Source organism: Pholis gunnellus (genome assembly GCF_910591455.1).
Source record: "Pholis gunnellus genome assembly, chromosome: 3".
NCBI lineage: Eukaryota > Metazoa > Chordata > Actinopteri > Perciformes > Pholidae > Pholis > Pholis gunnellus.
In genome coordinates this window covers 2,686,549-2,714,164 of record NC_136529.1, presented here as the reverse complement: position 1 = coordinate 2,714,164, position 27,616 = coordinate 2,686,549, and the positions used below count along the sequence as shown (strand labels likewise).

Here is a 27,616-nt window from a genome sequence, read left to right as displayed (position 1 = left end):
GCAGAAATGGAAGCACCTGCTGCTTCCGCAACAAACGACGGTGGTGACGAAGACCAACACCCGTGGCCATATTTGCGAGAAATGTTTTCTTATGTTGGAGTGAAAGATTCTTCGTACCAGATGAAGTGTCTCTTATGCTTACCCGAAGCTACTGAAATATTCATCCCCCCCCATCCAACCACAGGAAACACATTGAGGTAAATTAAGATGAATCCCATGAGCCGCAACGTTAATGTTTAGTTATCATAATGATCATAAACCTGTTCAGATATCTAGCAGTGTTTCCCACAGAGTATATCTTTGGGGGGGGGGGGGGGGGGGGGGGGGGGACAGGTGTCTGATCTTCTAATTTAGCTATACATGGTGTATGTTAGGCTAACGTTCGCTAGCTATCGTAAATCAAATGAGACAATTAGTGTAGTAGACAGATCGCTAGCGAGTTAGTGAGCTGAGGAAGTGTTGACAGTTGTGAGATGTTGTTGATTTGAGTCATCATAGCTATAATCACTGCAGCACTAGTTAGCTAACGAGAGCGCCGCATTACGTTTTGTAATACTTTAGTATTGATCATGTTTTGATATTTGAGTCATTTGGTGGATGATCAGATCGAGTTATGATGGTAGCAGTCGACCAATTGCAGATTCAGCTTGAGCAAAACCTTTGCCTGTTGTGTTCAAATCAGGCCCATAGTTCATAGTAGATGCAAAAGTATATTTATGTACAATATATGATGTTGAACATTGTTGCTCCTGGATGGATCACAGCCAACCCAATTATTTTCAACACAACTCCTTGTCCTTGGTCATGGTGGCCACAGCACTTAAAAGAATAAACTTCATAATTCTGAAAATTCTGACCCTTTGCTTTTTTATTAACAGCATGTACTTGTACTTTTACTTTCAATACTTAAGTACATTTAATATCAGAAAACTACTTTTGATACTTAAGTACAGTAAATATCAGATACTTTAAGACTTTTACTCAAGTAGTATTTTAATAGGTGACTTTCACTTTTACTGGAGTCGTTTTCCAGTAAGGTATCTTTACTTTTACTCAAGTATGGCTTTTGGGTACTTTATACACCACTGATGGTAGGGAATGAATCAGTCCAACACGTTTTGGGTTTTCCTCACAACTTTAGTCAAGACCGCGCCAAGTCAAATTATACTCTTCTTCTCCCGTCAATCTATCTCCATCACATCAAAAGCCCTAAACAGCGCCGACTAGTGGTCATATCTGATCATCACACAATTTCAGTCTTACAGTATTATGAGTTACTATTATTAAGTACAGTGATCATGTGAACAGACACAAACTTATCAAAAGGCTCTCCAGCTGTTAAAGCCGACTGACAGCTGATCCAGTTGTGATCAGCTGATCCTCCGTCATCAGAAACAGACGTCGCATCACGTGACGCTTCAGAGAAAGGACGTCTCATGTCTCATAAAATATATTGCCTCGTTTCCTCTCTCCTTGCATGGTTTCCTTGCGTCTCTCCATGCTTCCCTGGTGGGAGGGACTAAGACGCAAGAAAAAGTTACAAGTGAGGGAAACAGGGATAAGAGACTTGGGATGTACCCCAAAGCTCTTATTTCTGCTCTGAGGAGCGAGGAGCGGGGAGGGATCTCCAAGGAGCCATGAGCGAGGACGCACGAGAACAGCCTTCCAGGAAGTGTTTTGACGGCCGACACGCCCCCTCTTTGTTCTTCAGTTATGTGATTGGACGCTGCAGCTGATCTGACTGACTGACTGGAGTTTCATTCCAGAGTGAAAACAGATCACAGATTAGTTTTCTGATTCACCATCTGGTTTAAATAAATGTTCATTGTAATCTGAACAACAACCTGAGCGTCATTCACATCCCAAACGTTGTCACACACCGTCCCCCAGTTGCCGTTGTGGAAGATCTCTACTCTTCAAGAGCAGCTGCTGTTAGTTGACCAGTCTCACTGCGGTCATATCTAGTTGAAGTGAAAGCAAAATATCTGTCAACAGCAGTATTGAACAAAAGCCCCATCTCTTGAATGTAACTGTACATTATAATTTAGCTTCTTTATCATTATCATCAACTTACATATCATACTCTCCCTTCACAAATGATTCTTCTGAGGAAACGATGAATTATCTAGGAAATGTGTATTTCTATGATATGCAATGTTTGTAAATTAGGCTTTTTTTTTGTAACATCATGAATGCTGGTGTTACAATCATAAAGCAATTCAACGACTTGATCTTCCCTTATTTTAACTACCGTTTACATGCTTTTAACTTCTTATCCCCGTTATCTGTCTAATGGACAGCGTCTTCTCATGCGGACATACTGAGGGGCCAACAATTCGTCGAAACCTCATTACATTATTTAAAATTCATAAAGACAATGCCAAAAGACAGGATGTATGGAATTATAGTCAGGACAGTCATTCAAAATGTAATCGTGGCTTTGAAACTTTGATATGCATATTTGGCACAATGTAAAACAGAATAAATGCTCAGTTAATTTAACTGCTTAAAAAGGTTAAATTAACAGAAAACTGAAGTTGTTTAAAAATTAAAAAGGTTGCCACTTTTCTTTTGATTCTGTAACATACTAATAGAATCACATAGATATGAACCTTTTGATACCTCCAATTCAGATTTCGTGACCAACTACTCTAGCTTTTAAGAGTTAAACACCGTCCAAAACAATAAAAGTGAGCCCCAGAGCATTGGCCACGAGTTATACAGCAGTGCGTATACTGGTGGTTCCAGTCGGTGTTTGCTGTCCATTCTATTAGCCAAACCACAAACTCATCTGTCCACTGTGGGCGCAGAGTAGGGGCTGGGGGTCAATGATGCACTCGGCTGTGTTAGCGCTAGCGACCCCTGAATGACCGGTGCAGGTTAAGAGTAGTGAGTCAGTAGGCAGTATAAAACGAGCAATAAAAGGTGTTTTGAGAAAGTCTGCGTCAGGCCAACCACAAGAGGTGGCCGAGCATGCATGCAGCCATAACCGGGCACTGAAAATAGAATGCCATTTGTTGCAGAGGAACGCAAGAGCGGCCGTGGACAAACAGGGAAATGCTACAGATGCACATACACTGCACCGATCGCATGATCATCCTGGCGGAGAGAACAAGAAGCCAAGTGGACGTATTGGAAATACTCAACATGCCTTCACTGGAACAATGGTGCACCTCGAGGATCAATACTGGGTCCCATTTTGTTTAGCTTGTAGATCAATGACCTGCCTTTAGTCTGCCAATCTGTCAAACGTATGTTGATGACACATGCTCTTTATATTGAACTAACAGCAACCATTGACTCCATGTATCTGGTTTAGCAATTCATGTTTACAGCTGAACATGAAGAAACCTAATGTTTTTGTTAAGGAGGAAAGATCAAGGTGGTGTCAGATTTTAAATAATTGCGTTTTAAAAAGCACATCAATAAGATGGCCAGTGCTATCAAATTCAACCTGGCTAACTTTAGGCATACGAGACAATACCCAATTGGCACTGCAGCGCTGTGGTTTTGCCTCACAACTTGTATCTGCACATGCAGAGTCTTCTCATAGTTGAGAAGACAAGCCACACGTTTGCCTGCCTCATACTTTTTTCGATTTTCTTGGGTTAGTGACATCTGTCCACCGGCAATTTCAAACAGAGTCCTGTTACATGAGCATGGCTCGAGCTGCTCGTAACTTCTGACATGCAAAGTGCACAAAATATCAAATGAATAACTTCGGGAGAAACATTTACACAATCATTTTGGAGAAGGCTAATGCGTTTGTTAGAAAAATTCACTCGAGCCGTGGTAACAATCATTAAACAGGACATTTATTCTTTGCAAAGAAGGAGACAGAGTTGATTCACATACAGTATACGTGGATCAAGGATGGTCGGAGATCCGTCTCTGAGCCTCTGATATTTATACTAAGTAAACGGTGTCACAGGCAATATACGTCACAAAAGGATAACACACACCAATTGCCTTCATACAGTTACATATCTGGACACTAACAATTAGTTCTAGTACAAAGGTCACTTTTATAGTGGGACGACGCCATGAAGTACTGAAGCCGTCTACAACTTTATTTATCATTACAAGCAGTGCCGAGCGTCCTTTCGGATAGACTAAACAGCTGTGGCGCTTAATGTCAGAGGAAGTTCACACAACGAGGACCACATCAGGACACCAGACTTTGTAAGCACACATTAGCAGTCATTTAGATTTTGACCCCAACAGTTTCATGTTGTAGTTCAGTGGTTAAGTATTGTATTAAGACTGATCGTGTAGTGCTAGATACACAAATACGATAGCATTTCCTAGTATTTTCTGGCTCCTGGGCATCAAAATCGGTAGGTTTTAAGGAGTCGTTTCATGCTAAATCTGTTGGCTAAATGTTACTGAAGGATGTGTAATTTTTAGCATGTTAGTTAGCCTGTGCTAGTCCCTCACCTAAGTTAGGGTGCGTTTGTGCATGTGCGATAGTCTTGTCTCCATGTACCCCACATTAAACGCGGGTTCATTTTGCAAAGGTGCAGAACAGCTAAAACAGCTTAGATATCAAGTAATGACACCAAATATGTTGATTTTGAGCAGAGTAGAAATGATTGAATGAAATAAGAGGGTGAATATTGATTTTATTTTTGTATACTCTTGATGTAATTTCGTATACATTTAAATCTATACACACACACAGCATTCGGTCAGTCCTCCCCTAAAGATCAAGACAAAAAGAAAAGGTTATAAATTCAGAACAGGTCACTGTGCTCAGACGTCAGCTCTGATACCTGGGATATATATATAAAAATCATACTCACAGGTTATTGGTCCAATGGTTGTGTTAACAGATGTCCTACTGCAAACCTGCGAGGTTAAATTAATAACCATGTTTTTGTAATTGTCCAGTTTTATTGAAACACAAAAAAGAAAATGTGTCGATCTACAAAGTTACCTTTACAGACGACACCAGCATCCTCAGAATGACCACAGTTGTGGATTCCTAATCCACTGTGTGTACAGTCTGTTAGTGACGACTCAGTTCCTGAACACTGAAGGTCATCCAGCCAGATTGGTCCACTGCCTTGTCCAAAACGTGCCCTTGTTGGTGCCGACAGAGCCCTGCCACAGCCCAGCTGGCGACACACCACCTCAGCGTCATTCGCATCCCAAACGTCGTCACACACCGTCCCCCAATTGCCGTTGTGAAAGATCTCCACTCTACCAGAGCAGCTGCTGTCAGAGTTGACCAGTCTCACTGCAGTCACATCTGGTTGAAGTGAAAGCAAAATATCCGTCAACTCACATGGCAACAGCAGTATGGAGCAAAAGAAACATCTCTTCAATGTAACTGTAATGATCATTCGGCTTCTTTGTTATTAACTCGAACATATACTCTCCCTTCACACATGATTCTTCTCAGGTAAAGATGAGATATTATTTGGAAAATGTAGGATTCTATGACGCACAATATTTAGTACCATGGATGTAAAAGTTAATACTAGATTAGGATAAAAAGAATGATGTTCATTAGACATATTTAGGCACTTGTTAGCAACCATCTTTTTTAAGAAACTTTAAGGCTTCAAATTTCATGAGTGGGATATTTACTGACGTAATTTATGTCATAAAACAAAACGCTTGAATCTCTTCAGATTGTGTTAACCACAGACCTCATTTCAGGCATCTTACCAAAAACGTATTAAAAAGAAATCCCATTGACTTCCATTAGTCGAGAACTTTAACTCATTGCTGGGTTTTAGACCCAATTCCTGCAGCACTTTAGTGCAACTGTATTGTTTGAGATTGAATGAAACAGAACAATGATTTTTCTAAATTATCCAGTTATATTTTGCAGGAAAAACATTTTTTTTGTAGATGTACAAAGTTACCTTCACAGACGACACCAGCATCCTCAGAATGACCACAGTTGTGGGTTCCTAATCCACTGTGTGTACAGTCAGTTAGTGATGACTCAGTTCCTGAACACTGAAGGTCATCCAGCCAGATTGGTCCAATGCCTTGTCCAAAACGTGCCCTTCTTGGTGCTGACAGAGCCTTGCCACAGCCCAGCTGGCGACACACCACCTTAGCGTCATTCACATCCCAAACGTCGTCACACACCGTCCCCCAATTGCCGTTGTGGAAGAGCTCCACTCTGCCAGAGCAGCTGCTGTTAGAGTTGACCAGTCTCACTGCTGTCGTATCTGGTTGAAGTGAAAGCAAAAATAGCGGTCAACCCACATGGCAACAGCAGTATTTATCAAAAGCCCCATCTCTTCAATGCAACTGTACTTGATCTAATCATTTAGCTTCTTTATTATCGTCATGATCATTTTTATCATCTTTATGAAAGCTTAACATATACTCTCCCTTCACACATGATTTTTCTGAGATAAAGATGAGAAATTGTCTGGAAAATGTGGGGTTCTATGACACGCAATATTTCGTACAGTTGATGTAAAAGTAATAAGGGATCGAGATAAAAAGAACGATGTTCATCAGTCTCATTTAGGCACTTTATAGCAACCATGTTTTTTAAAGAAACTTCATGAGTGGGATATTTACTGACGTAATTTATGTCTTAGAACAAAATGCTTGAATCTCTTCAGATTGTGTTAACCACAGACTTCCTGTCAGGCATCTTACCAAATACGCATTCAAAAATCCCATTGACTTCCATTAGTCGAGAACTTTAACTCATTGCTGGGTTTTTAGGACCAATTCCTGCAGCACTTTATTGTAACTATACGACTATATTGTTTGTGAGATTGAATAAGACATGACAATGATTTTTCTAATTTATCCAGTTATATTTTGCAAAAAAAAAGAAGAATTTTGTAGATGTACAAAGTTACCTTCACAGACGACACCAGCATCCTCAGAATGACCACAGTTGTGGATTCCTAATCCACTGTGTGTACAGTCTGTTAGCGACGACTCAGTTCCTGAACACCGAAGGTCATCCAGCCAGATTGGTCCACTGCCTTGTCCAAAACGTGCCCTTCTTGGTGCCGACAGAGCCCTGCCACAGCCCAGCTGGCGACACACCACCTTAGCGTCATTCACATCCCAAACGTCGTCACACACCGTCCCCCAATTGCCGTTGTGGAAGATCTCCACTCTGCCAGAGCAGCTGCTGTTAGAGTTGACCAGTCTCACTGTGGTCGTATCTGGTTGAACTGAAAGCAAAATATCTGTAAACCTACATGGCAATTGTAGGATGTAAATTACAGCAATACTGAGCAAAGGCCCCATCTCTTCAATTTAACTTTACTTGATAATTTAGCTTCTTTATTATGAAGTCTTACATATCATACTTTCCCTTCACACATGATTCTTCTGAGGGAAAGATCAGTAATGATCTGGAAAATGTGGGGTTCTATGATACGCAGAATTTCATACAATGGATGTAAAGTAGGGGTGAAAGCTATAAGAGATGAAAAAAGAATGAAACAAAACTAGGTATGAACTGTGACAGATGGATCTGGGTACATTGGGAGTTGATTTACAGGTTATTGGTCAGGATGATTGAGATATCTAGAGAGTGCTGCGGGGATGACATTTTTATAGGCCAACCCAGAAGTTGGCCTCACACTGGTTCCCTCGACAAAAAACCAATGTGATTTTGGATTATTGCAGGAAATCAGCTCAGTGGCTAAACCAGTTTATGATATGAACAAGCTTTGTTCACCAAGATCATTTCCACAAATTAACACCACATTTATGATTTTTAAATCATAGATGCAATCGACAGAAGTAGAGACATAACTTTTAACAATCAAAATACACCACTGTCTCATTACGTCACGCCACCACCACTAAGCTAAAGGCAAACTATAGTTCAGCATGATGATGTTCATTGTTTCATTCATTTAGGCACTTGTTAGCAACCATCATTTTTAAGAAACGTAAAAGCTTCAAATTTCACAAGTGGGATATTTACTGACATTTTACATCATAGAACAAAATGCTAAAATCCCAGTCAAAAATCCCATTGACTTCCATTAGTGTAGAAATGCCAACTCATTACTGGGTTTTAGGACAAATTCCAGCAGCACTTTATTGTAAATATATTACTGTATCATTTGTGAGATTGAATGAGATCAATAAACATGTTCTTCAATTCTCCAGTTACATTTGTGCAAAAAAAATAAATAGAAAAGTGTAGATGTACAAAGTTACCTTCACAGACGACACCAGCATCCTCAGCATGACCACAGTTGTGGGTTCCTAATCCACTGTGTGTACAGTCAGTTAGTGATGACTCAGTTCCTGAACACTGAAGGTCATCCAGCCAGATTGGTCCAATGCCTTGTCCAAAATGTGCACTTCCTGGTGCTGACAGAGCCCTGCCACAGCCCAGCTGGCGACACACCACCTTAGCGTCATTCACATCCCAAACGTCGTCACACACCGTCCCCCAATTGCCGTTGTGGAAGATCTCCACTCTACCAGAGCAGCTGCTGTCAGAGTTGACCAGTCTCACTGCAGGACTCAATGCTGCACCAGATGTTTGAGGAACTGTGAAAATATAGATATTATACAAATGTGATAAACCGGATACTTAATTCAGGATAATGTGTGATTCGGTAGTGTATGACCACCTTTAGAAATATGTGATGAAATAGAACAAACTAATTGTGGAAAACCTACTCAGAATTGTGCGTGTACCCGTTGGTCTTTCAGCCCCTGTGGTTGCATTTCACACCAACCGTACCAATTTTATGTTTAAAAAGTTTGGAATTCAGTCAATATTTGTGGTTATTCTGAATGATGCCCCCCAGCAGAAAAGCGAGGGTTTGAGGCAAAGTATCTATTGTTTTGAGGTAAATTGCTTTACTATCTCGATTAGTAAAGCAAACTCCTTGGAGCGAGAGGGCAGGTAGTGTACAGTGGGTTGATCAGAACTTTGCCACTGAAAACTAATTATCTGTGGTTTCCATACTCTCTGCAACTCCCTTCACATTACAAGAAATGATTTGATCCATTGTGGATATAAAACTATCAATTAGTGCAGCTTTATGTAAAGAACAATTTAAACTTCAACCTGATGATACATCAATTACTTTACCTGTCCATCCTGTTAATGTCTGAATTAGCAGGAGCAACAGCATTCCACGAGTCCCCCTCATCATGGGCCACATCCAGGAGATAGCACCCACACTTGCTGAATAGGACAAAAGAGGCATTGTGACAAACTGCATCAAAGCAGACTCTTCTGGCTTGCTAAATGATTGACTCCAATCCTAACACATAGTACATCCCAAGTCTCTTTATAGGTCCTTTTCACAGCAGCCAATCTGACACATAATTGCAGGGTAAACACAGGTGTGATTGATCAAACTGATGAAGGTCCCATTCTATTTAGTTTCAAATTCATTCCAGTGAGCCAGTATGCACAATACCAGGGCCCCAGCCACCTAAATGGAACAGAGCCATTTTTTTAAACACACCTGTGTTCACCCTGCAATTACATGTCAAAATAGCAGCGATGATAAGGGCCTATTGCATCCACGGGTACATCCCAAAGCTCTTAATCGGATCCCCGTTTCCCTCACTTGTGTCCTTTGAAACCATGCGAGGAGAGAGAAAACGAGGAAACATGTTTTAAGATACATGTTTTAAGATACATGAGACTTCCTTTCCTCAGTTGCGTCGCGTGAAGCGACGTCTGTTTCTGATGGCGGCTCTGATCACAGCTGGATCAGCTGTCAGTCGGCTTTAACACCTGGAGAGACTTTTGAGAAGTTTGTGTTTGTGCACATGATCACTGTACTTAACAATAGTAACTACTAATACTAATAAGTAATAAAGACACACAGTAATCATCACTGTCAGATTGGAGGTGTTTTCTCTCTGTAGCCTGTTACCTCTTTAACAAACGGTGTCCTGTTTATAAGCGCAGAACCCATTTCTACTGACGGAATGCGTCCATCTTATTTATTCATTTATCTGTAAGTATTGAAATTATGATCGTGACGTCATTATTAAATAACCCAGAATATGATTATGGTTTCTCTTGAACAATGGAATTCATTTATTAGGCTCCATGTTTCGGGGAAATTGATATGATAAAACTCATCAAACCAAACACCCTCACGTGACTGAACGAAAATAATTATAAATGATGACCAAGAGGGAAAATGGAGAGAGGACTTCAGGAATTTGCTTAAATTGGCACTGTCTGCCTGTTTTCGACCTTGGATTCTCTGCCTGCCCCTTTTCGGATTTCTTTGCCTGTGTGACTGACTTCCTGGTTTTGACCCTGCCTGAACATAGTAAATATACTTGTAACTATGCCTCAGTGTCGTGATTTTGGGTTCCAGTGCGCAAGTACTTGTAATCATTTCAACTGCAACTTTGTATGCATCTACTGCTGCTGCTGTTGTTCTGCATGGGAAGAATTTCTGCAAGAGTTTGTTTAACCATCCAGTGTTGCTGTTACTTTGCATCCATGGCTCTGTGTAATGCAACTATGTTTTGTGGCAAAATGTATTTCGCAATGACATCTGAAGATTAGTAAATCATCAACAGGTGATAGATATTTTATTAAGTAGCAGTGTGTATACGCCCAGTCATGACACTTATTAGAGAAAGTGTATGGGTGGGCCCCAAAACAAATACCTGTTTGGTTTGTACAGGTAATGACATAGGTGGCAGCTTTTGCCGCATCGAGATGCTATGTGTACCAACGGGTTTTTTTTTGTAACATCATGAATGCTGGTGTTACAATCATAAAGCAATTCAACGACTTGATCTTCCCTTATTTTAACTACCGTTTACATGCTTTTAACTTCTTATCCCCGTTATCTGTCTAATGGACAGCGTCTTCTCATGCGGACATACTGAGGGGCCAACAATTCGTCGAAACCTCATTACATTATTTAAAATTCATAAAGACAATGCCAAAAGACAGGATGTATGGAATTATAGTCAGGACAGTCATTCAAAATGTAATCGTGGCTTTGAAACTTTGATATGCATATTTGGCACAATGTAAAACAGAATAAATGCTCAGTTAATTTAACTGCTTAAAAAGGTTAAATTAACAGAAAACTGAAGTTGTTTAAAAATTAAAAAGGTTGCCACTTTTCTTTTGATTCTGTAACATACTAATAGAATCACATAGATATGAACCTTTTGATACCTCCAATTCAGATTTCGTGACCAACTACTCTAGCTTTTAAGAGTTAAACACCGTCCAAAACAATAAAAGTGAGCCCCAGAGCATTGGCCACGAGTTATACAGCAGTGCGTATACTGGTGGTTCCAGTCGGTGTTTGCTGTCCATTCTATTAGCCAAACCACAAACTCATCTGTCCACTGTGGGCGCAGAGTAGGGGCTGGGGGTCAATGATGCACTCGGCTGTGTTAGCGCTAGCGACCCCTGAATGACCGGTGCAGGTTAAGAGTAGTGAGTCAGTAGGCAGTATAAAACGAGCAATAAAAGGTGTTTTGAGAAAGTCTGCGTCAGGCCAACCACAAGAGGTGGCCGAGCATGCATGCAGCCATAACCGGGCACTGAAAATAGAATGCCATTTGTTGCAGAGGAACGCAAGAGCGGCCGTGGACAAACAGGGAAATGCTACAGATGCACATACACTGCACCGATCGCATGATCATCCTGGCGGAGAGAACAAGAAGCCAAGTGGACGTATTGGAAATACTCAACATGCCTTCACTGGAACAATGGTGCACCTCGAGGATCAATACTGGGTCCCATTTTGTTTAGCTTGTAGATCAATGACCTGCCTTTAGTCTGCCAATCTGTCAAACGTATGTTGATGACACATGCTCTTTATATTGAACTAACAGCAACCATTGACTCCATGTATCTGGTTTAGCAATTCATGTTTACAGCTGAACATGAAGAAACCTAATGTTTTTGTTAAGGAGGAAAGATCAAGGTGGTGTCAGATTTTAAATAATTGCGTTTTAAAAAGCACATCAATAAGATGGCCAGTGCTATCAAATTCAACCTGGCTAACTTTAGGCATACGAGACAATACCCAATTGGCACTGCAGCGCTGTGGTTTTGCCTCACAACTTGTATCTGCACATGCAGAGTCTTCTCATAGTTGAGAAGACAAGCCACACGTTTGCCTGCCTCATACTTTTTTCGATTTTCTTGGGTTAGTGACATCTGTCCACCGGCAATTTCAAACAGAGTCCTGTTACATGAGCATGGCTCGAGCTGCTCGTAACTTCTGACATGCAAAGTGCACAAAATATCAAATGAATAACTTCGGGAGAAACATTTACACAATCATTTTGGAGAAGGCTAATGCGTTTGTTAGAAAAATTCACTCGAGCCGTGGTAACAATCATTAAACAGGACATTTATTCTTTGCAAAGAAGGAGACAGAGTTGATTCACATACAGTATACGTGGATCAAGGATGGTCGGAGATCCGTCTCTGAGCCTCTGATATTTATACTAAGTAAACGGTGTCACAGGCAATATACGTCACAAAAGGATAACACACACCAATTGCCTTCATACAGTTACATATCTGGACACTAACAATTAGTTCTAGTACAAAGGTCACTTTTATAGTGGGACGACGCCATGAAGTACTGAAGCCGTCTACAACTTTATTTATCATTACAAGCAGTGCCGAGCGTCCTTTCGGATAGACTAAACAGCTGTGGCGCTTAATGTCAGAGGAAGTTCACACAACGAGGACCACATCAGGACACCAGACTTTGTAAGCACACATTAGCAGTCATTTAGATTTTGACCCCAACAGTTTCATGTTGTAGTTCAGTGGTTAAGTATTGTATTAAGACTGATCGTGTAGTGCTAGATACACAAATACGATAGCATTTCCTAGTATTTTCTGGCTCCTGGGCATCAAAATCGGTAGGTTTTAAGGAGTCGTTTCATGCTAAATCTGTTGGCTAAATGTTACTGAAGGATGTGTAATTTTTAGCATGTTAGTTAGCCTGTGCTAGTCCCTCACCTAAGTTAGGGTGCGTTTGTGCATGTGCGATAGTCTTGTCTCCATGTACCCCACATTAAACGCGGGTTCATTTTGCAAGGGTGCAGAACAGCTAAAACAGCTTAGATATCAAGTAATGACACCAAATATGTTGATTTTGAGCAGAGTAGAAATGATTGAATGAAATACGAGGGTGAATATTGATTTTATTTTTGTATACTCTTGATGTAATTTCGTATACATTTAAATCTATACACACACAGCATTCGGTCAGTCCTCCCCTAAAGATCAAGACAAAAAGAAAAGGTTATAAATTCAGAACAGGTCACTGTGCTCAGACGTCAGCTCTGATACCTGGGATATATATATATAAAAATCATACACAGGTTATTGGTCCAATGGTTGTGTTAACAGATGTCCTACTGCAAACCTGCGAGGTTAAATTAATAACCATGTTTTTGTAATTGTCCAGTTTTATTGAAACACAAAAAAGAAAATGTGTCGATCTACAAAGTTACCTTTACAGACGACACCAGCATCCTCAGAATGACCACAGTTGTGGATTCCTAATCCACTGTGTGTACAGTCTGTTAGTGACGACTCAGTTCCTGAACACTGAAGGTCATCCAGCCAGATTGGTCCACTGCCTTGTCCAAAACGTGCCCTTGTTGGTGCCGACAGAGCCCTGCCACAGCCCAGCTGGCGACACACCACCTCAGCGTCATTCGCATCCCAAACGTCGTCACACACCGTCCCCCAATTGCCGTTGTGAAAGATCTCCACTCTACCAGAGCAGCTGCTGTCAGAGTTGACCAGTCTCACTGCAGTCACATCTGGTTGAAGTGAAAGCAAAATATCCGTCAACTCACATGGCAACAGCAGTATGGAGCAAAAGAAACATCTCTTCAATGTAACTGTAATGATCATTCGGCTTCTTTATTATTAACTCGAACATATACTCTCCCTTCACACATGATTCTTCTCAGGTAAAGATGAGATATTATTTGGAAAATGTAGGATTCTATGACGCACAATATTTAGTACCATGGATGTAAAAGTTAATACTAGATTAGGATAAAAAGAATGATGTTCATTAGACATATTTAGGCACTTGTTAGCAACCATCTTTTTTAAGAAACTTTAAGGCTTCAAATTTCATGAGTGGGATATTTACTGACGTAATTTATGTCATAAAACAAAACGCTTGAATCTCTTCAGATTGTGTTAACCACAGACCTCATTTCAGGCATCTTACCAAAAACATATTAAAAAGAAATCCCATTGACTTCCATTAGTCGAGAACTTTAACTCATTGCTGGGTTTTAGACCCAATTCCTGCAGCACTTTAGTGCAACTGTATTGTTTGAGATTGAATGAAACAGAACAATGATTTTTCTAAATTATCCAGTTATATTTTGCAGGAAAAACATTTTTTTTGTAGATGTACAAAGTTACCTTCACAGACGACACCAGCATCCTCAGAATGACCACAGTTGTGGGTTCCTAATCCACTGTGTGTACAGTCAGTTAGTGATGACTCAGTTCCTGAACACTGAAGGTCATCCAGCCAGATTGGTCCAATGCCTTGTCCAAAACGTGCCCTTCTTGGTGCTGACAGAGCCTTGCCACAGCCCAGCTGGCGACACACCACCTTAGCATCATTCACATCCCAAACGTCGTCACACACCGTCCCCCAATTGCCGTTGTGGAAGAGCTCCACTCTGCCAGAGCAGCTGCTGTTAGAGTTGACCAGTCTCACTGCTGTCGTATCTGGTTGAAGTGAAAGCAAAAATAGCGGTCAACCCACATGGCAACAGCAGTATTTATCAAAAGCCCCATCTCTTCAATGCAACTGTACTTGATCTAATCATTTAGCTTCTTTATTATCGTCATGATCATTTTTATCATCTTTATGAAAGCTTAACATATACTCTCCCTTCACACATGATTTTTCTGAGATAAAGATGAGAAATTGTCTGGAAAATGTGGGGTTCTATGACACGCAATATTTCGTACAGTTGATGTAAAAGTAATAAGGGATCGAGATAAAAAGAACGATGTTCATCAGTCTCATTTAGGCACTTTATAGCAACCATGTTTTTTAAGAAACTTCATGAGTGGGATATTTACTGACGTAATTTATGTCTTAGAACAAAATGCTTGAATCTCTTCAGATTGTGTTAACCACAGACCTCCTGTCAGGCATCTTATCAAATACGCATTCAAAAATCCCATTGACTTCCATTAGTCGAGAACTTTAACTCATTGCTGGGTTTTTAGGACCAATTCCTGCAGCACTTTATTGTAACTATACGACTATATTGTTTGTGAGATTGAATAAGACATGACAATGATTTTTCTAATTTATCCAGTTATATTTTGCAAAAAAAAAAGAAGAATTTTGTAGATGTACAAAGTTACCTTCACAGACGACACCAGCATCCTCAGAATGACCACAGTTGTGGATTCCTAATCCACTGTGTGTACAGTCTGTTAGCGACGACTCAGTTCCTGAACACCGAAGGTCATCCATCCAGATTGGTCCACTGCCTTGTCCAAAACGTGCCCTTCTTGGTGCTGACAGAGCCTTGCCACAGCCCAGCTGGCGACACACCACCTTAGCGTCATTCACATCCCAAACGTCGTCACACACCGTCCCCCAATTGCCGTTGTGGAAGATCTCCACTCTGCCAGAGCAGCTGCTGTTAGAGTTGACCAGTCTCACTGTGGTCGTATCTGGTTGAACTGAAAGCAAAATATCTGTAAACCTACATGGCAATTGTAGGATGTAAATTACAGCAATACTGAGCAAAGGCCCCATCTCTTCAATTTAACTTTACTTGATAATTTAGCTTCTTTATTATGAAGTCTTACATATCATACTTTCCCTTCACACATGATTCTTCTGAGGGAAAGATCAGTAATGATCTGGAAAATGTGGGGTTCTATGATACGCAGAATTTCATACAATGGATGTAAAGTAGGGGTGAAAGCTATAAGAGATGAAAAAAGAATGAAACAAAACTAGGTATGAACTGTGACAGATGGATCTGGGTACATTGGGAGTTGATTTACAGGTTATTGGTCAGGATGATTGAGATATCTAGAGAGTGCTGCGGGGATGACATTTTTATAGGCCAACCCAGAAGTTGGCCTCACACTGGTTCCCTCGACAAAAAACCAATGTGATTTTGGATTATTGCAGGAAATCAGCTCAGTGGCTAAACCAGTTTATGATATGAACAAGCTTTGTTCACCAAGATCATTTCCACAAATTAACACCACATTTATGATTTTTAAATCATAGATGCAATCGACAGAAGTAGAGACATAACTTTTAACAATCAAAATACACCACTGTCTCATTACGTCACCACCACTAAGCTAAAGGCAAACTATAGTTCAGCATGATGATGTTCATTGTTTCATTCATTTAGGCACTTGTTAGCAACCATCATTTTTAAGAAACGTAAAAGCTTCAAATTTCACAAGTGGGATATTTACTGACATTTTACATCATAGAACAAAATGCTAAAATCCCAGTCAAAAATCCCATTGACTTCCATTAGTGTAGAAATGCCAACTCATTACTGGGTTTTAGGACAAATTCCAGCAGCACTTTATTGTAAATATATTACTGTATCATTTGTGAGATTGAATGAGATCAATAAACATGTTCTTCAATTCTCCAGTTACATTTGTGCAAAAAAAAAAATAGAAAAGTGTAGATGTACAAAGTTACCTTCACAGACGACACCAGCATCCTCAGCATGACCACAGTTGTGGGTTCCTAATCCACTGTGTGTACAGTCAGTTAGTGATGACTCAGTTCCTGAACACTGAAGGTCATCCAGCCAGATTGGTCCAATGCCTTGTCCAAAATGTGCACTTCCTGGTGCTGACAGAGCCCTGCCACAGCCCAGCTGGCGACACACCACCTTAGCGTCATTCACATCCCAAACGTCGTCACACACCGTCCCCCAATTGCCGTTGTTGAAGATCTCCACTCTGCCAGAGCAGCTGCTGTCAGAGTTGACCAGTCTCACTGCAGGACTCAATGCTGCACCAGATGTTTGAGGAACTGTGAAAATATAGATATTATACAAATGTGATAAACCGGATACTTAATTCAGGATAATGTGTGATTCGGTAGTGTATGACCACCTTTAGAAATATGTGATGAAATAGAACAAACTAATTGTGGAAAACCTACTCAGAATTGTGCGTGAACCCGTTGGTCTTTCAGCCCCTGTGGTTGCATTTCACGCCAACCGTACCAATTTTATGTTTAAAAAGTTTGGAATTCAGTCAATATTTGTGGTTATTCTGAATGATGCCCCCCAGCAGAAAAGCGAGGGTTTGAGGCAAAATATCTATTGTTTTGAGGTAAATTGCTTTACTATCTCGATTAGTAAAGCAAACTCCTTGGAGCGAGAGGGCAGGTAGTGTACAGTGGGTTGATCAGAACTTTGCCACTGAAAACTAATTATCTGTGGTTTCCATACTCTCTGCAACTCCCTTCACATTACAAGAAATGATTTGATCCATTGTGGATATAAAACTATCAATTAGTGCAGCTTTATGTAAAGAACAATTTAAACTTCAACCTGATGATACATCAATTACTTTACCTGTCCATCCTGTTAATGTCTGAATTAGCAGGAGCAACAGCATTCCACGAGTCCCCCTCATCATGGGCCACATCCAGGAGATAGCACCCACACTTGCTGAATAGGACAAAAGAGGCATTGTGACAAACTGCATCAAAGCAGACTCTTCTGGCTTGCTAAATGATTGACTCCAATCCTAACACATAGTACATCCCAAGTCTCTTTATAGGTCCTTTTCACAGCAGCCAATCTGACACATAATTGCAGGGTAAACACAGGTGTGATTGATCAAACTGATGAAGGTCCCATTCTATTTAGTTTCAAATTCATTCCAGTGAGCCAGTATGCACAATACCAGGGCCCCAGCCACCTAAATGGAACAGAGACATTTTTTTAAACACACCTGTGTTCACCCTGCAATTACATGTCAAAATGGCAGCGATGATAAGGGCCTATTGCATCCACGGGTACATCCCAAAGCTCTTAATCGGATCCCCGTTTCCCTCACTTGTGTCCTTTGAAACCATGCGAGGAGAGAGAAAACGAGGAAACATGTTTTAAGATACATGTTTTAAGATACATGAGACTTCCTTTCCTCAGTTGCGTCGCGTGAAGCGACGTCTGTTTCTGATGGCGGCTCTGATCACAGCTGGATCAGCTGTCAGTCGGCTTTAACACCTGGAGAGACTTTTGAGAAGTTTGTGTTTGTGCACATGATCACTGTACTTAACAATAGTAACTACTAATACTAATAAGTAATAAAGACACACAGTAATCATCACTGTCAGATTGGAGGTGTTTTCTCTCTGTAGCCTGTTACCTCTTTAACAAACGGTGTCCTGTTTATAAGCGCAGAACCCATTTCTACTGACGGAATGCGTCCATCTTATTTATTCATTTATCTGTAAGTATTGAAATTATGATCGTGACGTCATTATTAAATAACCCAGAATATGATTATGGTTTCTCTTGAACAATGGAATTCATTTATTAGGCTCCATGTTTCGGGGAAATTGATATGATAAAACTCATCAAACCAAACACCCTCACGTGACTGAACGAAAATAATTATAAATGATGACCAAGAGGGAAAATGGAGAGAGGACTTCAGGAATTTGCTTAAATTGGCACTGTCTGCCTGTTTTCGACCTTGGATTCTCTGCCTGCCCCTTTTCGGATTTCTTTGCCTGTGTGACTGACTTCCTGGTTTTGACCCTGCCTGAACATAGTAAATATACTTGTAACTATGCCTCAGTGTCGTGATTTTGGGTTCCAGTGCGCAAGTACTTGTAATCATTTCAACTGCAACTTTGTATGCATCTACTGCTGCTGCTGTTGTTCTGCATGGGAAGAATTTCTGCAAGAGTTTGTTTAACCATCCAGTGTTGCTGTTACTTTGCATCCATGGCTCTGTGTAATGCAACTATGTTTTGTGGCAAAATGTATTTCGCAATGACATCTGAAGATTAGTAAATCATCAACAGGTGATAGATATTTTATTAAGTAGCAGTGTGTATACGCCCAGTCATGACACTTATTAGAGAAAGTGTATGGGTGGGCCCCAAAACAAATACCTGTTTGGTTTGTACAGGTAATGACATAGGTGGCAGCTTTTGCCGCATCGAGATGCTATGTGTACCAACGGCTTTTTTTTTGTAACATCATGAATGCTGGTGTTACAATCATAAAGCAATTCAACAACTTGATCTTCCCTTATTTTAACTACCGTTTACATGCTTTTAACTTCTTATCCCCGTTATCTGTCTAATGGACAGCGTCTTCTCATGCGGACATACTGAGGGGCCAACAATTCGTCGAAACCTCATTACATTATTTAAAATTCATAAAGACAATGCCAAAAGACAGGATGTATGGAATTATAGTCAGGACAGTCATTCAAAATGTAATCGTGGCTTTGAAACTTTGATATGCATATTTGGCACAATGTAAAACAGAATAAATGCTCAGTTAATTTAACTGCTTAAAAAGGTTAAATTAACAGAAAACTGAAGTTGTTTAAAAATTAAAAAGGTTGCCACTTTTCTTTTGATTCTGTAAAGGTGTGTTCACACCAAACGCGATGAACGCGGCGCGAATCACGCCAAACGCGCCACCGGCATCGCCGGGGACTATTTGTGTTCATTCTCGTGCATCGCGTCCATCGCGCTGGACGCGCCGAAAATGGGGCGTGGCTTATCGGCCTGAAAGCTGTTCAACTGTCCGCCATCAACCCTAGAAAAATAGCCTCTATTTCTGCTCAGTACGTGTTGTGGAAGTCCCAGATATCACGGGGAACTAAACGCCGTCATGTCTGGTTCATAACATAGTCCGGAGGAGCTCCGTGGATTTCATCGAGCTCACTGTGTCTAGCGAGCCACACGTCGGCTCTTTACTACAGCTGTATGAACACACTATAAACTGACTTGGCTGTGATTTAACGGCAATAAACCGACAAAAAAGGACTCCGAAATAACTACGTAATGATGCCGATTTGTACTTGTTTTATCAATGAAGCTCGGATCGATCGGTGCTAGGCTATGCTAACATTACGATAACGTCATATAGACGTAAATACGGCAGCGTCTATTCATTGTTTGTACCATATGGTTTACACACAAACATGTCTACACATAGTTTGGTCCGGTCTCTACTGATATGAGGTATCGTAGAGCTCTGGGTGAACATAGCGGCTACAGCATTTATTTTCTGATTTAGCAATGGCAGGACTTCACTGATGACGGAGAGAGCAACTCAACGCTGATTGGCTATCGCGCTGGAGCGTCACGCGATTTTTTCGCAGAAGTTCAAATATTTCAACTTTTGTGTTTGGGGCGTTTCGGCGTTTTGACGCGTCAAACGCGCCGCGCCAAACGCGCCGCGCTATCGCGCCATCGCGTCCATCGCGTCTGTACATAGACTTTGAATGTAATCGCGCCGCGTTCATCGCGTTCAACGCGTTTGGTGTGAACACGGCTTAACATACTAATAGAATCACATAGATATGAACCTTTTGATACCTCCAATTCAGATTTCGTGACCAACTACTCTAGCTTTTAAGAGTTAAACACCGTCCAAAACAATAAAAGTGAGCCCCAGAGCATTGGCCACGAGTTATACAGCAGTGCGTATACTGGTGGTTCCAGTCGGTGTTTGCTGTCCATTCTATTAGCCAAACCACAAACTCATCTGTCCACTGTGGGCGCAGAGTAGGGGCTGGGGGTCAATGATGCACTCGGCTGTGTTAGCGCTAGCGACCCCTGAATGACCGGTGCAGGTTAAGAGTAGTGAGTCAGTAGGCAGTATAAAACGAGCAATAAAAGGTGTTTTGAGAAAGTCTGCGTCAGGCCAACCACAAGAGGTGGCCGAGCATGCATGCAGCCATAACCGGGCACTGAAAATAGAATGCCATTTGTTGCAGAGGAACGCAAGAGCGGCCGTGGACAAACAGGGAAATGCTACAGATGCACATACACTGCACCGATCGCATGATCATCCTGGCGGAGAGAACAAGAAGCCAAGTGGACGTATTGGAAATACTCAACATGCCTTCACTGGAACAATGGTGCACCTCGAGGATCAATACTGGGTCCCATTTTGTTTAGCTTGTAGATCAATGACCTGCCTTTAGTCTGCCAATCTGTCAAACGTATGTTGATGACACATGCTCTTTATATTGAACTAACAGCAACCATTGACTCCATGTATCTGGTTTAGCAATTCATGTTTACAGCTGAACATGAAGAAACCTAATGTTTTTGTTAAGGAGGAAAGATCAAGGTGGTGTCAGATTTTAAATAATTGCGTTTTAAAAAGCACATCAATAAGATGGCCAGTGCTATCAAATTCAACCTGGCTAACTTTAGGCATACGAGACAATACCCAATTGGCACTGCAGCGCTGTGGTTTTGCCTCACAACTTGTATCTGCACATGCAGAGTCTTCTCATAGTTGAGAAGACAAGCCACACGTTTGCCTGCCTCATACTTTTTTCGATTTTCTTGGGTTAGTGACATCTGTCCACCGGCAATTTCCAACAGAGTCCTGTAACATGAGCATGGCTCGAGCTGCTCGTAACTTCTGACATGCAAAGTGCACAAAATATCAAATGAATAACTTCGGGAGAAACATTTACACAATCATTTTGGAGAAGGCTAATGCGTTTGTTAGAAAAATTCACTCGAGCCGTGGTAACAATCATTAAACAGGACATTTATTCTTTGCAAAGAAGGAGACAGAGTTGATTCACATACAGTATACGTGGATCAAGGATGCTCGGAGATCCGTCTCTGAGCCTCTGATATTTATACTAAGTAAACGGTGTCACAGGCAATATACGTCACAAAAGGATAACACACACCAATTGCCTTCATACAGTTACATATCTGGACACTAACAATTAGTTCTAGTACAAAGGTCACTTTTATAGTGGGACGACGCCATGAAGTACTGAAGCCGTCTACAACTTTATTTATCATTACAAGCAGTGCCGAGCGTCCTTTCGGATAGACTAAACAGCTGTGGCGCTTAATGTCAGAGGAAGTTCACACAACGAGGACCACATCAGGACACCAGACTTTGTAAGCACACATTAGCAGTCATTTAGATTTTGACCCCAACAGTTTCATGTTGTAGTTCAGTGGTTAAGTATTGTATTAAGACTGATCGTGTAGTGCTAGATACACGAATACGATAGCATTTCCTAGTATTTTCTGGCTCCTGGGCATCAAAATCGGTAGGTTTTAAGGAGTCGTTTCATGCTAAATCTGATGGCTAAATGTTACTGAAGGATGTGTAATTTTTAGCATGTTAGTTAGCCTGTGCTAGTCCCTCACCTAAGTTAGGGTGCGTTTGTGCATGTGCGATAGTCTTGTCTCCATGTACCCCACATTAAACGCGGGTTCATTTTGCAAGGGTGCAGAACAGCTAAAACAGCTTAGATATCAAGTAATGACACCAAATATGTTGATTTTGAGCAGAGTAGAAATGATTGAATGAAATACGAGGGTGAATATTGATTTTATTTTTGTATACTCTTGATGTCATTTCGTATACATTTAAATCTATACACACACACAGCATTCGGTCAGTCCTCCCCTAAAGATCAAGACAAAAAGAAAAGGTTATAAATTCAGAACAGGTCACTGTGCTCAGACGTCAGCTCTGATACCTGGGATATATATATAAAAATCATACTCACAGGTTATTGGTCCAATGGTTGTGTTAACAGATGTCCTACTGCAAACCTGCGAGGTTAAATTAATAACCATGTTTTTGTAATTGTCCAGTTTTATTGAAACACAAAAAAGAAAATGTGTCGATCTACAAAGTTACCTTTACAGACGACACCAGCATCCTCAGAATGACCACAGTTGTGGATTCCTAATCCACTGTGTGTACAGTCTGTTAGTGACGACTCAGTTCCTGAACACCGAAGGTCATCCAGCCAGATTGGTCCACTGCCTTGTCCAAAACGTGCCCTTGTTGGTGCCGACAGAGCCCTGCCACAGCCCAGCTGGCGACACACCACCTCAGCGTCATTCGCATCCCAAACGTCGTCACACACCGTCCCCCAATTGCCGTTGTGAAAGATCTCCACTCTACCAGAGCAGCTGCTGTTAGAGTTGACCAGTCTCACTGCAGTCACATCTGGTTGAAGTGAAAGCAAAATATCCGTCAACTCACATGGCAACAGCAGTATGGAGCAAAAGAAACATCTCTTCAATGTAACTGTAATGATCATTCGGCTTCTTTATTATTAACTCGAACATATACTCTCCCTTCACACATGATTCTTCTCAGGTAAAGATGAGATATTATTTGGAAAATGTAGGATTCTATGACGCACAATATTTAGTACCATGGATGTAAAAGTTAATACTAGATTAGGATAAAAAGAATGATGTTCATTAGACATATTTAGGCACTTGTTAGCAACCATCTTTTTTAAGAAACTTTAAGGCTTCAAATTTCATGAGTGGGATATTTACTGACGTAATTTATGTCATAAAACAAAACGCTTGAATCTCTTCAGATTGTGTTAACCACAGACCTCATTTCAGGCATCTTACCAAAAACGTATTAAAAAGAAATCCCATTGACTTCCATTAGTCGAGAACTTTAACTCATTGCTGGGTTTTAGACCCAATTCCTGCAGCACTTTAGTGCAACTGTATTGTTTGAGATTAAATGAAACAGAACAATGATTTTTCTAAATTATCCAGTTATATTTTGCAGGAAAAACATTTTTTTTGTAGATGTACAAAGTTACCTTCACAGACGACACCAGCATCCTCAGAATGACCACAGTTGTGGGTTCCTAATCCACTGTGTGTACAGTCAGTTAGTGATGACTCAGTTCCTGAACACTGAAGGTCATCCAGCCAGATTGGTGAATGAAACAGAACAATGATTTTTCTAAATTATCCAGTTATATTTTGCAGGAAAAACATTTTTTTTGTAGTAATGGTCAATACTGCTGTTGACAGATATTTTGCTTTCACTTCAACTAGATATGACCGCAGTGAGACTGGTCAACTAACAGCAGCTGCTCTGGAAGAGTAGAGATCTTCCACAACGGCAATTGGGGGACGGTGTGTGACAACGTTTGGGATGTGAATGACGCTCAGCCCAGACCAGGGCCTTGCCGCGCAGTAACCCCACCGTATAGGCTACCCTCGCATTGTCCGAGGCATATGTGCGAGGTTGCTGCTTGAAAACGAATCCACACTGGAGCATGAACCCTCTACATTCATCGGACGCTCCATCATAGGGTACAGGTGAGGGAACGAAAGACTCACGGGTGCCGGATACGTCCACAGGAACCGGCTCCGGGGGAGGAGAACGGCGTAGCGTGAGGCCCTGGATCAGGCTTCCGATCTCGGCGACCTGGGTCCCGATCGCATGCTGGGAGGCTAGTAAGTCCTGCAGCACATTATGGTGTTGCCCGAGAAGAGCGCCTTGGCTGGAAATCGCCCTCTGCAGATTATCCGCAAGAGGAGATGCTGCTGCGGCAGCTGGGTCCATAACTGGTCAGTCCGTTCTGTTATGTGATGATGTCGAGGTGGACCCAAATGCACGCCACACAGCAGGTTTATATCCAGCAAAGGACTTTATTAAATGATGCAGAACAAAAACAAAGTATAAACAACCTAACGCGGCTAAGTGTCCGGTGGAAAAAGGTCTCTCCTTCTCCACCGGAGTCGGGAGGGCAACTCGACCGACTCCGGTAAGTGAGTCATCGGAGACGGGAGGGAAACTCAACCGCTCTCTCTCACAGCCAGGATCTAATCATTTAGCTTCTTTATTATCGTCATGATCATTTTTATCATCTTTATGAAAGCTTAACATATACTCTCCCTTCACACATGATTTTTCTGAGATAAAGATGAGAAATTGTCTGGAAAATGTGGGGTTCTATGACACGCAATATTTCGTACAGTTGATGTAAAAGTAATAAGGGATCGAGATAAAAAGAACGATGTTCATCAGTCTCATTTAGGCACTTTATAGCAACCATGTTTTTTAAAGAAACTTCATGAGTGGGATATTTACTGACGTAATTTATGTCTTAGAACAAAATTCATGAATCTCTTCAGATTGTGTTAACCACAGACCTCCTGTCAGGCATCTTACCAAATACGCATTCAAAAATCCCATTGACTTCCATTAGTCGAGAACTTTAACTCATTGCTGGGTTTTTAGGACCAATTCCTGCAGCACTTTATTGTAACTATATGACTATATTGTTTGTGAGATTGAATAAAACATGACAATGATTTTTCTAATTTATCCAGTTATATTTTGCACAAAAAAAAGGAGAATTGTTTAGATCTACAAAGTTAGAATGACCACAGTTGTGGATTCCTAATCCACTGTGTGTACAGTCTGTTAGTGACGACTCAGTTCCTGAACACCGAAGGTCATCCAGCCAGATTGGTCCACTGCCTTGTCCAAAACGTGCCCAGGCTAAGAACCCCAGCTTGGCTGCCCATGGCTCCCAGGCTAACACTTGCCTGCCCATGGCTTCCAGGCTAACACTTGCCGGCTTTTTGTCGAGGGAAATGGTAAGAGGCTAACTTCCGGGTTGGCCTACAAAGATGTCATCCCTGCAGCACTCTCTAGATAGCTCCATTCCTGACCAATAACCTGTGAATCAACTCCCAATGTACCCAGCTCCATCTGTTACTTTATACCTAGTTTTGTTACATTTTATCTCTTTTTACTTTCACACCTAATTTACAAACATTGCATATCATAGAAATACACATTTCCTAGATAATTCATCGTTTCCTCAGAAGAATAATTTGTGAAGGGAGAGTATGATATGTAAGTTGATGATAATGATAAAGAAGCTAAATTATAATGAACAGTTACATTCAAGAGATGGGGCTTTTGGTCAATACTGCTGTTGACAGATATTTTGCTTTCACTTCAACTAGATATGACCGCAGTGAGACTGGTCAACTAACCAGTCTGGAAGAGTAGAGATCTTCCACAACGGCAATTGGGGGACGGTGTGTGACGACGTTTGGGATGTGAATGACGCTAAGGTGGTGTGTCGCCAGCTGGGCTATGGCAAGGCTCTGTCAGCACCAGGAAGTGCACATTTTGGACAAGGCATTGGACCAATCTGTCTGGATGACCTTCAGTGTTCAGGAACTGAGTCATCACTAACTGACTGTACACACAGTGGATTAGGAACCCACAACTGTGGTCATTTTTTTTAGACTGGGGAAGTCATGTGACCAAGTCTAGTCATGTGACCAACATTCGGAACATCGCAGTCATTGACATTCTAGCGCCTTTGATGATGTCATAGAATGCTTTGTCAGAAATAACCGCCTTTGTGATGTCACGGAATATTTGTCAGAATTAACTGCCTTTGATGACGTTTGTATAGGTAGCTGAAATCCTCTGGGAAACTACAGTTATCATTCGACATCCATCAGAGAGACCTCTTTTGCGAACAGAGCGACAACTTCTCAAACCGCAACAGAACAAGTACAAAAGCGTAAGTACTTAAACAACAATACAGCATTACCCTTGTCTATAAATGCAGGACCTGAGAACAGCAGTTACTTACAGGCTTACTTACCTACAGGCTTACTTACTTACAGGCTTACTTATTTACAGGCTTACGTACTTGCTAAGTTACTTACTTACAGGCTTACTTCCTTACAAGGTTACTTATCTACTTACTTACAGGCTTACTTCCTTACAAGGTTACTTATCTACTTACTTACAGGCTTACTTACCAACTTACTTACAGGCTTACTTACAACTTACTTACAGGCTTACATACTTACAGGCTTACCTACTTACTTTCTTCCTTACTTACAGGCTTACTTACCAACTTACTTACAGGTTAAGAACCCCAGCTTGGCTGCCCAGGGCTCCCAGGCTAAGAACCCCAGCTTGGCTGCCCAGGGCTCCCAGGCTAAGAACCCCAGCTTGGCTGCCCAGGGCTTCCAGGCTAAGAACCCCAGCTTGGCTGCCCAGGGCTCCCAGGCTAAGAACCCCAGCTTGGCTGCCCAGGGCTTCCAGGCTAAGAACCCCAGCTTGGCTGCCCAGGGCTCCCAGGCTAAGAACCCCAGCTTGGCTGCCCAGGGCTCCCAGGCTAAGAACCCCAGCTTGGCTGCCCAGGGCTTCCAGGCTAAGAACCCCAGCTTGGCTGCCCAGGGCTCCCAGGCTGTACAAATCACTTTTGAGAACGAATGAAATGATATTTTAAAATATTTCAAAAATGTACATGATGAAGAGATTCTGATCAAATGGACCATGTAACCTATTTTAATCACTCAAAAAAATATATATACACAAAGTACTTCAAAGTACTACAAGTACTTCCACAATTTCACCTATTTCTCGCCAGGAGCAGCCGAGCAATGTTCTCCGTTATCGATCCAGCCGCGACCTACGGCACTTTCACACACACACACACACTTCATATCCAGGAGCACGAGCACAACAAACTGCATCGAACGATCACCTCCAAATTATTCTACTTTAAACCGTTAGAACGTTACTATCGATCTGCCACAGATATCAACTCAGCCCATCATCATAAACATTGAAACGCTCC

The 27,616-nt window shown here is 41.4% G+C and overlaps 1 protein-coding gene across 1 annotated transcript; it reads right to left on the bottom strand.

The window, feature by feature from the left end:
* Window positions 1–1,778: 1,778 nt before the first annotated feature.
* Window positions 1,779–24,558, bottom strand: LOC306715793 (scavenger receptor cysteine-rich domain-containing protein DMBT1-like; the record flags this gene model as incomplete). Its single annotated transcript, XM_079186269.1, is given in 11 exon segments — window positions 1,779–1,916; window positions 1,920–1,929; window positions 5,098–5,251; window positions 6,045–6,188; window positions 8,314–8,505; window positions 13,444–13,758; window positions 14,447–14,695; window positions 15,413–15,670; window positions 16,815–17,006; window positions 22,933–23,181; window positions 24,333–24,558. Coding segments are annotated over 11 exon segments (2,127 nt in total).
* Window positions 24,559–27,616: the final 3,058 nt, after the last annotated feature.